General features: G+C 33.6%; 1 protein-coding gene across 1 annotated transcript; it reads left to right on the forward strand.

The window, feature by feature from the left end:
- Positions 1 to 769: 769 nt before the first annotated feature.
- On the forward strand, positions 770 to 13,958 carry LOC140047584 (uncharacterized). Its single transcript, XM_072092621.1, has 6 exons — positions 770 to 949; positions 6,734 to 6,766; positions 6,988 to 7,098; positions 7,480 to 7,541; positions 8,837 to 8,920; positions 13,830 to 13,958. Exons 1-6 carry the CDS (start codon positions 799 to 801, stop codon positions 13,956 to 13,958), a joined length of 570 nt encoding a protein of 189 aa, XP_071948722.1. The 5' UTR covers positions 770 to 798.
- Positions 13,959 to 14,674: the final 716 nt, after the last annotated feature.

Consider the following 14,674-nt stretch of genomic DNA (forward strand, 5'->3'; position numbering starts at 1 on the left):
CTAACTTAAAAGAAATATTATAGTTTTATATTACATTAACATTCTCTTTCGCAGGCATACTTTCTTTATTTGATTGACATAGTGTGTGCATTAGCATGTAGACCTACCGTGGTACTTTAATTAAAATAACAATAAGCATGCCGGGTCAATATAGAGAGGTACATCTTTTTGACGTTTTACCGCACTTAAAAATGACGGCAAAACAAAAGTAAATTAGAAGATTGCAAACAAAAAGTTACATTCCCAACGTGTTCTTGAAGATTATAAACTGTTTCCTAATAGAAGCGGCATGAACAAAGTAATTTGTTTAGTTTTTTGATTGGATAAAGCAATACGTAGTAAAGTAAACGAAACAGGGTTGGATGGGATGGATTGCATCCAGACAAAAAAAAACACAAAAATGTTCCGTCGTACAAAAACGGAAAAAGGGAGAAAAAAAACGCATGGGAAGCCGTACAAATACCAGTTGACGAATGTCAACGCATGTATAATTTGAGGCGAACCGCATTTGCAAGGTAACAATTGTTAATAAATATCATAGAAATTTAGATAAAATAATTTCTATAGGTAACTTGACCATTGACTATAATTTATCATACCAAAAGTATGTGACATATAAAAAATATGCATAGGTACAGTATAACAATTTGACGAAATTTTCAGAAATTGTTAATTGTTGATGATTATCATTCAAATATTTATAAACAAAAACTTGCAATTATAATGTAGACATCTCAAGAAGGTCCGTGCTTCGGTACGAAGTGGAGCGAAATACCGATAGGTATAGAATGGGACCACATGCGTTGGCTGATTACTCATATTAACCACAGAAAGACACAGGAAAGTGTGGAACAAGAGGTTGAAGAAGAAGAGGAATCTTGTATAGAAGAGGATGTTATAAGCATGCTATCAGACTCTGCCGCAGTAGATGTAACATTCAATACAGAAGGTAAGATGTTTAATGACAATTAATAATAATAAAGTTATTAAATAAAATTGCCATTCAATATATCCTTTACACTTAAAATAAAAATGGGTACAGTAAATACTTGTTAAATAAATTTAAATTTATTAAATACATTCTACAATGCACAATACTATATAAATTCTCAAAAGATTTTACCACAATAGATGCATACATCATGGCATACACAATATATAACAGCAGAAATCAAACCTTTAACTAAAACAATTTTACTCCTATGAATACAACTTGTGGATTATGCATTTTGTGTAAATCCTCAACAGATTTACTACTAAAATAGTCTTTAAACTTATCCCGTGTTTCTCGAGCACTTGATTTGTAGTTGTTAGAACCAACTCTTCTAACATTTTGAAAGCCTGTTTCATCATTACTAATAATGCTCCGCCATTCGCCTTCCTTAAATTCATTATTACTGTAGCTGTCAACAAATCCATTTGGTAGATAATGAGCATTGTCGGTTTGCATAAGATAATTAGGAAGACATACTACAGTTTTCAATGGGAAAATATCATCCCCCAAAATAATGTACGGAAGCGTGTATCCATTCACATCTGATGCCGGTGGAATATTTAAACCTCCTACCTCATCTGCCTTCTTAAAAAAAGAAGATTGCCCAAAAATCGAAGCATCGTTATCTCGTCCATAGGACCCGACACTAACCCATATAAATGAATACTTCGCGTCACAAATAGCCATTAGCACTGAACTGTGAAACCATTCTTCCTCAGTTGATGGTGTTCTGAGATATTTAAAGTTGTATTGTCCCCCAAAACATGAAAAATAAAGATGAAAAAAATCAAATTTTGAATAGACCATTTTGTAGTTATAATAAAGTTATTCACTTTCGCCGAAAAAAAATCCGGAAAAAATATTGATTTCGCTTATAAAAAATCAAAATAAAAAAATAAGTTCAGAAATTCCAAAATAACGATGGTTAGCTAACAGCTCATAAATATGCATGATATGTTAATGAGTATCCAAACAGGGGAGATCCGATCTGTTCACCACGTAAACAAACATGTTAGTCCGGTCCCTAAGGGGAAATGATGTTACCATAGTGGATACAAGTGTGCCCTTTGGCATGTTGATAGAACAGGATATGGAGATACCAAAACAAAGTTACTGGAAATCTGATTTGACCTCTGTGACCTCTGACCTCAATTTTTATATTTCTATCTTAAACAGCCATATCTCCGCAACGGGTTTGACAATTGAAATAATATTGGTGTCAAATAGATCAGAGGGTACATATTTATATTCGCTCTAATAGAACTTTTTTCAAAAAAACGACCGGAAATGTAATTTTTCAATGTTTTGACCTTTGACCTCGGCTTACTATATCTCAATAACTACTGGTCAAAATTTCTTGAAATTTATTTCAAATTGTTAAGAGCATACATATTTATATATACTCTAATTAAACATGTTCTTCCAAATTCACAGGAAATGTCATTTACTGACCTTTGACCTTTAATGTTTAAATATGTCTGTATCTCTGTAACCAAATGTCATAAAAAGTTCAACTTGTTGTCAAAATGTTCAGAATGTAAACATTTATATTAGCTCTAATAGAAGATGTTACCATATTTTTACTGGAAATGCCAGTTTATAACCAGGATATACTGTAAAGCGTGCGTGTGTCATACTTATAATAATATACCTAAAATATAGATTTAATGGACCAGAACTACATTCAATATCCTATTTAGCCTTTTACAATTTTCTTAAAACTTAATGTTTAATTTAATTTCAATATATAATTCCATCGCATGGTAGGCCTACACCGTAAGAGCAACACTTAATGTCAACAAAAAATTAGGTAAACTTAAAGTTAAATAACATAAAAAAAAAAAAAAAATCAAGATCTTAAAGAAAGAAAAGAAGAATTAACCAATGCGATTTGATACTCATAAAACATAGAAATCTGAAAAGGATCAAAGACAAATTAATTACAAAGCTGATTTCTTTTCAAGAACATACTGTAGTGGTATATAAAAGGAAAAATTACCATCTTGGCTTGATGAGGCAATAACATATCCAGCTCATAACACTGTACAACAAAATCTTTGAAACCAGAAGAAATGAAGAGAAGCACTGCATTGGAAGAGGTGTTTAATCAAAGAGCTAATATAAAAAATAGAGTAAATAGAGTTTTTTGGGTATGCACTATATCATTTTTTTCAATCCAATTTTTGGTGAAACTATTATGTATGACATTAAAATTGCATATTCAACAAAAATATTTGTCAAAATTACTTTTGTCAGGGGGAAAATAAGTATATCTTTAATAACATGTGATATTATTAGCAAATATTTCAAATGTAGTTTTAAAACTTTCCAGTACAATTCCGGCCATTTTGCAGTAGCATTGGAAAAGCGAGAGAGGGGGAGGTGGTTGGGATGATGGAGAGACACATATTTTTTACATGTTTGTCTACACTATAAACTAGTTTAACAAAAAAGGTGTGATGTGCCCAAATATGGTAGTGTCCATCACATTTTTTTGTCGCATAAAAATGTTATAGTGCAGACAGAGTTTAACATTTGTGTAACATGTAAAAAAAATATGTGTCTCTCCATCCACCCCAACCCCCTCCCCTCTCTCGATCTCTTTTTATAGATTATTAATTGCTAAATATATGCAATACAGATGGGTCATAGCTCAAAATGACATTTCCAATTGAATTCTGACAAAATATTTTGTTAGAGCAAATATAAATGTGTATATTCTAAACAATTTGACACCAAACTGAACTTTTTAGGACAAATAGTTACCGAGATATTGACATATTCAAACATTAGAGGTCAAGGGTCAAAAAAGCTTAATTTATGGTAGTTTTTTGAAAAAAGTTTCTATTAGACTAAATATTAGATTTATTTTCTTAACATTTTGAGCCCATTCTGAAATCTCTGAGATTGCGTGTTATTGAGATACTAGGCAATCAAGGTCAAAGGTCAAACTGAAAAATAAAGCCTTTGCGGCCATTTTTGTACAATTTTTTTCATTATAGCGAATATAAATATATATCTTCCAAGCATTTTGAAAAAAAAATTAATGTAAAATGTCCATGCGTTTTCAAGATATGGCGATTTTTTGTTATATAATAGAAAAATATAAAAATTGAGGTCAGAGGTCACAGAGGTCAAATCAGATTTCCAGTAACTTTGTTTTGGCATCTCCACACTATACTCTACCAAACAGCTATATTGAAAAATTTGTATCCAGTCTGGTAACATCCCACCCCTTTTTCTCCCCTTAGGGACTGGACTATGTGCGAAGAACAGAAGAAAGTGCTGGGGTTTCCCTGATCGTATGATGTAAAAAACTCTGCCGTTAATTTGCTGGTAAGTAGAATTGTATTATAGGCTTAGCTATCTAGGCTAGGGCTATAATATAAGCCTACTTCTACTATCTAGTAGGGCCTAGGCCTACCCACTTTGAGGCCTAGCTAGGTCCTATATGTCGTACTCACCTAGCTAAGCCATCACTCCACAACTAGCTACAGGAAATAGGCCTACTATGTTGATGTACCACTGATATACATTTGGAGCTCGAATTAATTATTAATTATTTTAGACTTTTGTATTTATACATCATTGTTTTTCAATTTATAGACTTAAGCTAATGAAGACTGGAACAGAAGTTACACCCATACAGCATTTTAAAGGCAACTGGCAGTAGACTCGGTAGTGGAACACAAGATAAATATTGGATGACTATCATAAAGCATTAGGCAAATGTGTTGGTTGTTTTCCAGCTTTTAAAATGTTGTATAGTTTTCATAATTAGAGCAATAACATTTGTATACAGCATTAAATAAATAAAAAATACTACTACAGTACATGAGATAAAATCACCATAATTTTAATGTGTGAAGATTTACAGTACAGTACAGTAAAAAATGAGTGTCATAGTAAGAAACGTTCAAATAAATATTGTGAATGTTGCTACCACATTTTGTGTTGATTTCTTCACCATTTTCCACTACTTGCTGATATTGTTCATTCAAGTGTGTTAATACCTATTAAAAGAAAGACATTATTTATTAAAATATGTACATAAAAAGTTTAATTGTGTGAATGTTGGTTTGAACGTTATTGCTTTGGAAGAATTTTCAACATAACGGTACTAAGTACTGTAAAGTACACATTCCAAAAAATATTCAACTTAGATTATTTGGTCATTTTCTCTAAAATAATTACATTATTGGATGTACAGTATAGGCCTAGTTACAATTTTCACAAATTTATATTAGCATTAAAATCTAATTAATCATGAAGGAAAAACCAAGCACCATAATCTCTCCTGGCCCTGGTGGTGACCTTATTTTCTATTTTTGGCAGCCATTCACAAGTTTTCGCTTTTTGAGTTTCGCTGCTGTTATGTATAATTTTTTTTAATCACAAACTCTACATAGAAAAGAAAATTAAATGTTTTAAAATGAATGAAAAGTGATATGAATAATGATAAATTAAAGACTATTATTAATATTATAGTATTATACTAAAAATAAGACGAGTTGGTGGTGTCGAAATTCACACAAGTCACAATAAAACCATGGAGGCTAAAACCTTATTCCTTACTCCATGCTCACAGATGAATGTTATAGGCCTAATCCTATTTAAAGCTAGGTTGGCAATAACTATTAATAAGGCTTACAAGTTGTATCTATTAGTATTAGCTAGGCCTGCTACTCACTCAGGGTGAACCCTCACTCATGCCTACTACTAGACTAGCTACTACTCTAGGCCTAGCCAATAGATAGGGGATAGTACACTAGATAGCCATTACAGCTGTACTGGCTATCTAGTGTACTATCCCCTATCTATTGGCTAGGCCTAGAGTAGTAGCTAGTCTAGTAGTAGGCATATGTAAGCGATATTGTTCATTCAAGTGTGTTAATACCTATTAAAAGAAAGACATTATTTATTAAAATATGTACATAAAAAGTTTAATTGTGTGAATGTTGGTTTGAACGTTATTGCTTTGGAAGAATTTTCAACATAACGGTACTAAGTACTGTAAAGTACACATTCCAAAAAATATTCAACTTAGATTATTTGGTCATTTTCTCTAAAATAATTACATTATTGGATGTACAGTATAGGCCTAGTTACAATTTTCACAAATTTATATTAGCATTAAAATCTAATTAATCATGAAGGAAAAACCAAGCACCATAATCTCTCCTGGCCCTGGTGGTGACCTTATTTTCTATTTTTGGCAGCCATTCACAAGTTTTCGCTTTTTGAGTTTCGCTGCTGTTATGCCTATGCTCTTAACAACTAGGCTTCCTATACTAACTAACAAAGCTGCACCATAGAAACCATATCACGTCGTATTTTTTTTCTGATGACCTAAAGGTCACATACACGCACAAGAATCATACAATATGCATAATTCATAAGCTAATTCAGGTCAAGGGTTAAATTAAACCGGAAGCCAGCTGGCTGCCAGCCAACCGACTTCCGGTTGACTATATTTTACTTTAAATTACGATTTTCTAAGGTAAATAATTTTTTTTTTGATCCAATTTTTTTTCAAAGTGAATAACTTTTATGTATCATTAAAATGGCCTTTAAAAAAAAAAAAATTTTTGTTCAAGGGGACAATACATCACAAGTTGATTAAACCTTTCTGGTGTCATTCTTGTATATCTATTTAATAAAACAAAACAGGAAACTGAATTAGTAAATGCAACACATACACTATCAATGCTGATACATTATATTTTGTTTAATTTTCAGTGGAACTAGTAGAAGCAGACTTTCTGTTCACAGGTAAAAATGTTAATAATAAATAAGTGTGATATTTCCTATGTACTGGGCAGTATTTGGTATTATTACTGTGTAATCATTATACTTTTCTTGTTGAAAATTTGCTCTGTAAAAATATTTAACATTTTAAAATTTGCAGAAAAAAATGTAAAATTGCTAGAATAAACCCTAACCCACAAACCCAAATACACTAAATCTAAATATATATTTTTGTTATTAAATAGAAAATACAGTGAACACAAGCAATGAGCTGGGAGATAGGGATGAGGGTGATGGCTATGAAAGTGACCGAGAGGGTGGTGGTGATGAAAGCTCGCAGGCAGATTTAGGTGAAAGTAACAGCCAATCAGTATACAGACACTAAGTTTGGTGGTATTTTTTCTTTTTTTATTAGAAAAACTAAAAAGAGGAGTATGAGGACTGCAGATCCAAAAGACTGTAAGTACCAAATTCTTATTAATAAAATTCATTAAAATAAACCTTTCACAGGTAGCAAAATTATTTTAGTAATTTTAACAATACTAATTATCAAACAGTTAAATATTGTAAGTGGCTAAATAGATTAATTTAAATAATATGTTGTAGAATTGGAGATGAGCAGTAAACAATTACTACAGTAGTCATTTCAAAGGTTGGGGTAGGGCTAGAGTAAGGGGTACCATTAGAGTTGGTTTTTGTTTATTTCTATAACAATATTAGTTTCTTTTTTTCAACAGCTGTAACAAAGGCTTGGACAAAAAAGGCAAAAAAGAACACTATAGTAAACTGTACTGATAAAGTATGCTCAACCCTAAAATATTTTTTTAAATTAATGTACAAATCTGAAAACTATATAACAATAAATTGATAATAACTAACCATCTAGGTCGTGCCCACAGATGGTTCTTGAATACATAATAATTTCAGCGTTAAAAAACTGGCGATTTCAAATGTACGTACCGCAGGAACGAATAAATAGACACTTTGATTTATGTACTCAACTAAAATTAGCACCCTGCGAATTCCTTCCGCAAGAGAAACTGTTTAAAATTGTTTAAGTCAAATTTAAACAAACTTAATAAGTTGTGTTTTGTATGTAACATTAGGGTTGAGGGATGGGGAAGAGGATGGGTGCAAGGAGGAACAATTTTTGAATATATTCTTTATCCATTTAGTAAGGAAATATTACAAATAATATACCACTAAACACAGTAAAACATCGATGTAATACTTTGTTGAAACTATCACCGTCCTAGTCGATTGAAAGTGTACAGTACATGTAACGATACATCACTACGACGTGTATATGTTTATATAATGTAAAACAATTTGTGAAAACCACCTCTATTCGGGGCAAATCATAAATTCGATTTAATCGCCAATAAATGTTGAATTATCTAACTTAACTTAATTAGTTACTACTACTACTCATGCCAGTGAGGGAAGGGTGATGATGTGGGTGGTTTAACTGCAATAATAAAGATTTGTACATAATATACGGCGACTGAAAACGCTAACTCATTATCCCTTTATAAAAATCTATATCCAACCTCGGCAGTACAGATAGGCGTCGTAAAGGCAAGTACTGTATACTCATAACTGAAAAAAAAAATGGATCGAACTTGTGGAACAGAGAGAAACTTGTCGAACAGAGATTGGAATGTTCCATTCATCGCAAATCAATACATTTGTATAATCGTATATTAAATCTATCAAAATAGTATTTTTTTAAGAAAATCGGCCTGTCTTCAACATTATGATGCTGTACTCTAGCTGTTCAACCGGTTTTCAGCTATTAAAAACAATTATCGTAGGAGGAGATAGGAAAATGCGAAGCCTCCTCGCATTTTTGTGGCGGGTATTTTTCAAGATGGACATCCATTAGACAGTGTATACCACGATCGGAAAACACCCCTATTTGGGCTAACTTAATTTAATTAGTAAACAGGGTTACATCAGGTGTTTAAAATCAGTACCGAAAGTACGAACCAACTTTATATACCATCGAGTAAAAATTCTAGAAGTAAGGCGCGATTTACCGAATTTTGCCCTTACGTAAATTTATATATAGATGTTTCCAATTATTTATTATAGGACGACAAAAATATTGAACAGGAACTACTACAATTTATTAAAAGTCCGATCCCTGAGGAAGATGCCGATGAACTGTTCAGTAAAGTTAGATTTTAATTTTATAGCATTTTCCTATTAAGCAGCTGAACACCTGTTATTAGTTATAGTTATGTGTACATTTCATTTCTTTATTCGACAACAAGCGGTCCAGGGATTGCGACAGCAACAGAGCGCCATAACACATTTGTGTCCGCAATCCCTGTAACATACAACTTAATACAGATATTACTTTTTAGTTTAAAACATTTAGTTTTTGCACACATTCCAACCAAAGGGTATGTAAAAGAGAAGATTCACTGCAGATCATTTTTGTTTAGTTTATATGTTGGAATTATTGTGTAGTGTGTAGTGCCAATAAATTGAAATTTAAAATTTTTTTTTTATTTGGTTATTACTGTATTCACTTATTAAATTTGACTGTACCAGTGTGGATAACCAAAGCCACAATCACAAACATCACCACACTAAATACATTCGGTAGCAAATACATTCCCCTATTTTAATACATACATAGGCATTGTAGGGCTAGGCCCTAGGCATATAGCCTATCATAAAATAAAGTCACACTAACAAAAAAAAAAGAGAGATTTAATTCCAAAGTTATTGCCTAGGCCCATAGATGGTGGTCCACTTAATTGGGATAAGTCTACTTGTAGGGCATAGCCTAGTAGTAGGTAGACCTAGAAAAGAGCTTATTATAGGCCTAATATAGGCCCTTGGCCTAGTTATAGGGCCTAACTAGTAGTATAGCCTAGGGCATTTTTAGTACAGACCTATAACAGAGAATCTTGGCTAACTACTAAAATAGTAGTGGTTACGCTGTAGGCCTGACCAACCTACGAATGTTTTATGTAGACCGCCTAGGCCTATGTAGTATATGCCACGCAGCCTTTCTAGGCCCTACCTAGTCCTAGGTAGACCTACCTGAAAAACCATTCCCTGTCATGGGCAACCATTGTTTTAAACAATTCATTCAACTTAACGGAAGAGACGTAACAAACGCAACAATCGTAACAAATTACAAATTATATCTTATGTACTCACATCGTCCATCATCCGCAACGGCGGTAGTCTTCAAATTCTGAAACGTTTGAAAATTCAAATTCTGAAAAATATCAGATATTACACAAGCTAACATATATTACTTTAAATTGTGCATAACGGTTTACAAGCATAGCAAAAATGAACAATCGGAGTTGAGGGATACTGATGCTTAAAGCTCAGGTACAGGCATGAATTTTAAATATAATATCTCTCCATCTACCAAACTTAATGTTGAGGACACTGCATATTGTTCCCTCGCTTTTTCTTTTTGCTTCTTCTCAGCTGCCACGGCTTATTTTACCGTGATTGCCTGTAATTATATTTTAGCAAAAATTACGTAGGTCACGTTAATCAAGAACAATGGTAGATTTAAAATCATGAAAGCTGGATATCATAAAATAAGTCGCAATGACTATTTATTATTATTATTTATCTATTATTTATTTATTATTTATTTATTTATTTATTGTATCAATGTACTTCTACGTTTTTCCTTTTTGATGATTTCTTTTGTTGTATGGGTTCTGAAGCCATCTGTAATTTAAAACAAGAACGTAATTATGCACCGTTAAAGGGGGGTTCCGGGTTTAAAATGAATAGTAAAAAATGTAAAATATATTTGTTTGTCTCTTGAACGGTAAAAGTTTCAATTTATATAAGCGCCCAGTGAAGCAGAACGAAGGTTGTGAAATGAGGCCAGATTACAAGTGCAGCTACGGCAAAATCACACTGTGGTTACAGAATACGAAATTCGTGAAATGGTCAATCTTCCGACGACTCGTTATCATTAACCATATCAATTACTTTTGTAAAATTATACTTATCTTATGTAATTTTAGTCGGTCTTCCCATTTATAAAATCAATTTTCTATGAAAATCCATCAAAACAGTGAAAAATTAGATAAGTTTGCACTTTACGTTTGCCAATTTTCGCACTGACTTAGGGAAAGCCTTCAAAATCAATGAAGCGTAACGTATACAATCCTGCACCACCTGCTGAGCGAGGAGAGCGAGACGACGATACACGTGCTCTCTCTGCCCATGCCTGGCATCGTCACGTGATAAGCAGATACAGTATACAATACCAAACTGGTCGGGTCGAGTATACCCCGTCTATATCACAACATGAACGATGTACAGTATTTGATTGAAGGTCGACTCAACCTACCGGAATGGTATAGATAATATAGCTCGAATGAGAGAGTTGGAATATTTGTAAACATAAGTACAGTATTGCTAATTTTAACAAGTGTAGCCTATATAGTAAAAGGCCTGGTAGTATCAATTCGCATAGGGTCTACTACACTAGCTAGCTCAATTTTTAACTGGGCCGGATCGGCTAGGCTAGGCCTCCTTCCTACTACCGGTCTACTTGCTTGATGCAGTATCCGCTTTTTTGGAGAGTAAACTAACTAGGCCTACTTATTAGACGTGCGGACGGCGATCGGACCTTGTTTTGCCTCATTATTTACAGCCGATTTTTGTAGAACGTTTTAGGTTTAGGCCTAGATTGTTTAGGAGTTTGGTTGATAAATATATGCTACTACTGTTATTATTACACTTTAGGCCTAGCTTAGCAAATCTACAAAAAAATGTATTTCACAATGATCGGGTGGTCATCGTTTGACAGAGGAGAGAGAACATAACGTACAAGCTTGACGTCGCGAGTTTGGAATCCACTGATGACGTGATTTTGTGAATATCTCATGAATATTAATGAGCTTCCCTAAGCTGCTGAAAAACAGACTTTCCATGAATTTACCCTAAAATGTATATGAAATTTAATTTTTTTAATTTCTCGTTATTACTTCTTCATTCTGACATGTCTATATTGTTATAATATTTTTTATTTATAAAATAAACGATATTTAAAAGCAATTTTAAACCCAGAATCCCCCTTTAATGTGAATGGCATGCACCCATGAAAGTTGGATTTTCACATGCCGTATTTGTTCGAATAAACTCCCAATAATAATAATAATAATTTATTCGAATAAATACGGAACGAATGTTCCATTCAGTATCGTAAATTATTCATCACAATTGATTCATTCAATGAGAACAATTTACCTCTACTATCTTCTTTGTTGGTGGAACCGAAACGGTTGATGCGGCAGCCTGTAAATGAAATAAAATGGTCACACAACATATATATAGACTATAAACACAATGAACCCTACCTTTTTCTTTGGTGGTATTAGTATTATTCAATTTTTGTAGTTTAAAGTGTATCATTGTTTCATTTATTCTATTGATTGTAACTTTTCATCTGCTTTAATAATGATAGTATTAGGCATAGGCCTAATTAGTATATGTATGTATGATAGTATTAGGCATAGGCCTAATTAGTATATGTATGTATGATAGTATTAGGCATAGGCCTAATTAGTATATGTATGTACTCGCCTTTTGCCCCTTCTGGATATGTATCTCACTTTCCAGGACTTGGGAGACCAAATCTGGAAACTCTGGGCCAGAAAGTATTTTAGAGAATTTTTTCCGCATTGATTCATCTGCAAAAAAATAGTATAGCCTAAAAGTAAAACTAAATGTTGGCAAACAGGTATACTTTTAAGGTTGAGAGATTTATCATAAGTTTATTAATAGGCCTATCACAAATTAATTTATGTGTTACCGTTGTCAAACCTAAGGCTATACAATGATATGATATTTCTCCAATCAGTCCTGTCTGTATACCAAAACCTGGGCACTTTGCTTCAACACGGTCTCCTACTAAATAGTCATTCAATTCCCACCGTGGCTCTACAATATTCTCTATTTTGATAACATTTCCCGTAACAGGATTGTCATTAATCCAAATCATTAATGTGATTAGACCCATAATGATTAAACAAATTTACTAAAAAGATGATGATGAACAGACAACCGAAGGGCGGAGAAGAAGAACAAGAGAAAAAAGAGGAGGATCGACCGCCAAATGATTTGAAACTTACGCGCACGGACGGACGGACGGACAGATGATATGGGTAATTTTACGCACCCTTTTTATTTTCATCATTTGTTTCTAAATTACTGGAATTTATCCTTATTAAAAGCGAATTTGTTACCATATTTACCACCCGTCATGGATATTGAATATCACCCTTTTCACACGATTTTTGAAAATTATCTGAAGACGCCTCCGCCGCGTGCCGCCCCTTGTTATGTTTGGTATGCCCTGGGCGTCGCGTGCGAGACGCGTTTAATATGACGCACGACATGTCACGTATATACGGCGTGTGTCGTGTCCGGCGGCTCCTATCGTCGTGACGTGTGCAAAGATACTATAGCGCCACGAAGTGACGCTATACGATCTTTGGTCGTGTGCCAGCAGAGAGCGGAACGCTACACACGCTAGATGAATAATGAAGAGCTAAACACTGTACACCTCAACAGGTCAGTAAGATACATACATAGATTTACATGATGAGTCCTACATTTTATTTTGGACATGTAAACTTATAACAAGACCCATTCGCCTAGCTAGCTAGTATAATAGGCCTATAGGCATATAGCCTATATATATATATATGTCTATCCGGAATGCCTAGCTATTGAATAGCCATATTGGATTAGTTTCTACTTATACGTCAGTAAGCTAAATTTGTGCACAAGCTTGCATCGTCTTTCAAATTTCGCGGTAATATGTTTGGATTTGAAAGAACTCAATTTAAATCAAGTACTGATTTTTCAATATAGGCCTAATATAACTTAACTTATATTATATTAAGGCTTTATATTCTTTATAAAAATCAATCAATATTGTGTCATTGGGTCCACCCGCAACCCCCCCCCCCCCCTCCCTAAATTTTACAAGGTGCCCTTTTTAGAGGGTAATAATTTTTGCTATATAATTACTTGCGTTTATCTTTGATTTGTTTTTAACATTTTATTAATTTCGATACTGTAGGTAGTACTAGTAGTATGCAACATGGATTTAAGTGATACCGCCACAACAGAAGAGCAAATTCTGGCAACACCGCAAAAGAGACGGCATGTACTATCAAAACGTCATGGGTTTAACCCTAGACGTGCTTGATATTTGAAAGCAGTAATATTACCTAAAAAAACACCTGGCCCCTTATTAAGGGAATCAATATTGACAAGTTCTTCGTCAAGCGAAAGTGAGTCTGATTTTGAATTAGACAGGATTAGCTCCATTTTTATATCACCAGAAAATGTCTCAAATACTGACGATAGTAGTAGTAGTGATAGTACCATCTCAAGTCGGCCTACCACCGATCCTTCGATCATTAGTGACGCACCGACAGATGATGAGTACGACAACATCGAAGGCGAGGAACCCGTCAATGGCAAACATCCTATATTTGACGGTTGTCCTCAGACACATATTTCTCTATATACATCTTTAATGCTATTCGTTTATCAAACATTCAACTTACATGGTCAAAGAGATTCTAAAGAAAAATACCCAATTTGAAACATCAACAACCCATTTTTACTGCGAAAACTGCTATAGAGAAGTGGAAACGTCATCCGATTCATGTAACTGTACGGACATGAGTGGGGGAAAGTGCTAGAGTACTTAAGCTTGGATGTCGAAAATCAGATTCAAAAACTTTTCCAAGGTAAGATGACGTTATTGTATACAACCTTTTCAAATACACAGTGGTATTATAAAATAACAGAGACGTTTTCTAACCTCTTTTTAAATAAATGTATTTTTCAGATCAACATTTTTGTGAGATGGTAATGGCAAGACGTCGGTACGCGGAAGCTGGTGTGTGGAAGGAC

This window comes from Antedon mediterranea, chromosome 4, assembly GCF_964355755.1.
Source record: "Antedon mediterranea chromosome 4, ecAntMedi1.1, whole genome shotgun sequence".
NCBI lineage: Eukaryota > Metazoa > Echinodermata > Crinoidea > Comatulida > Antedonidae > Antedon > Antedon mediterranea.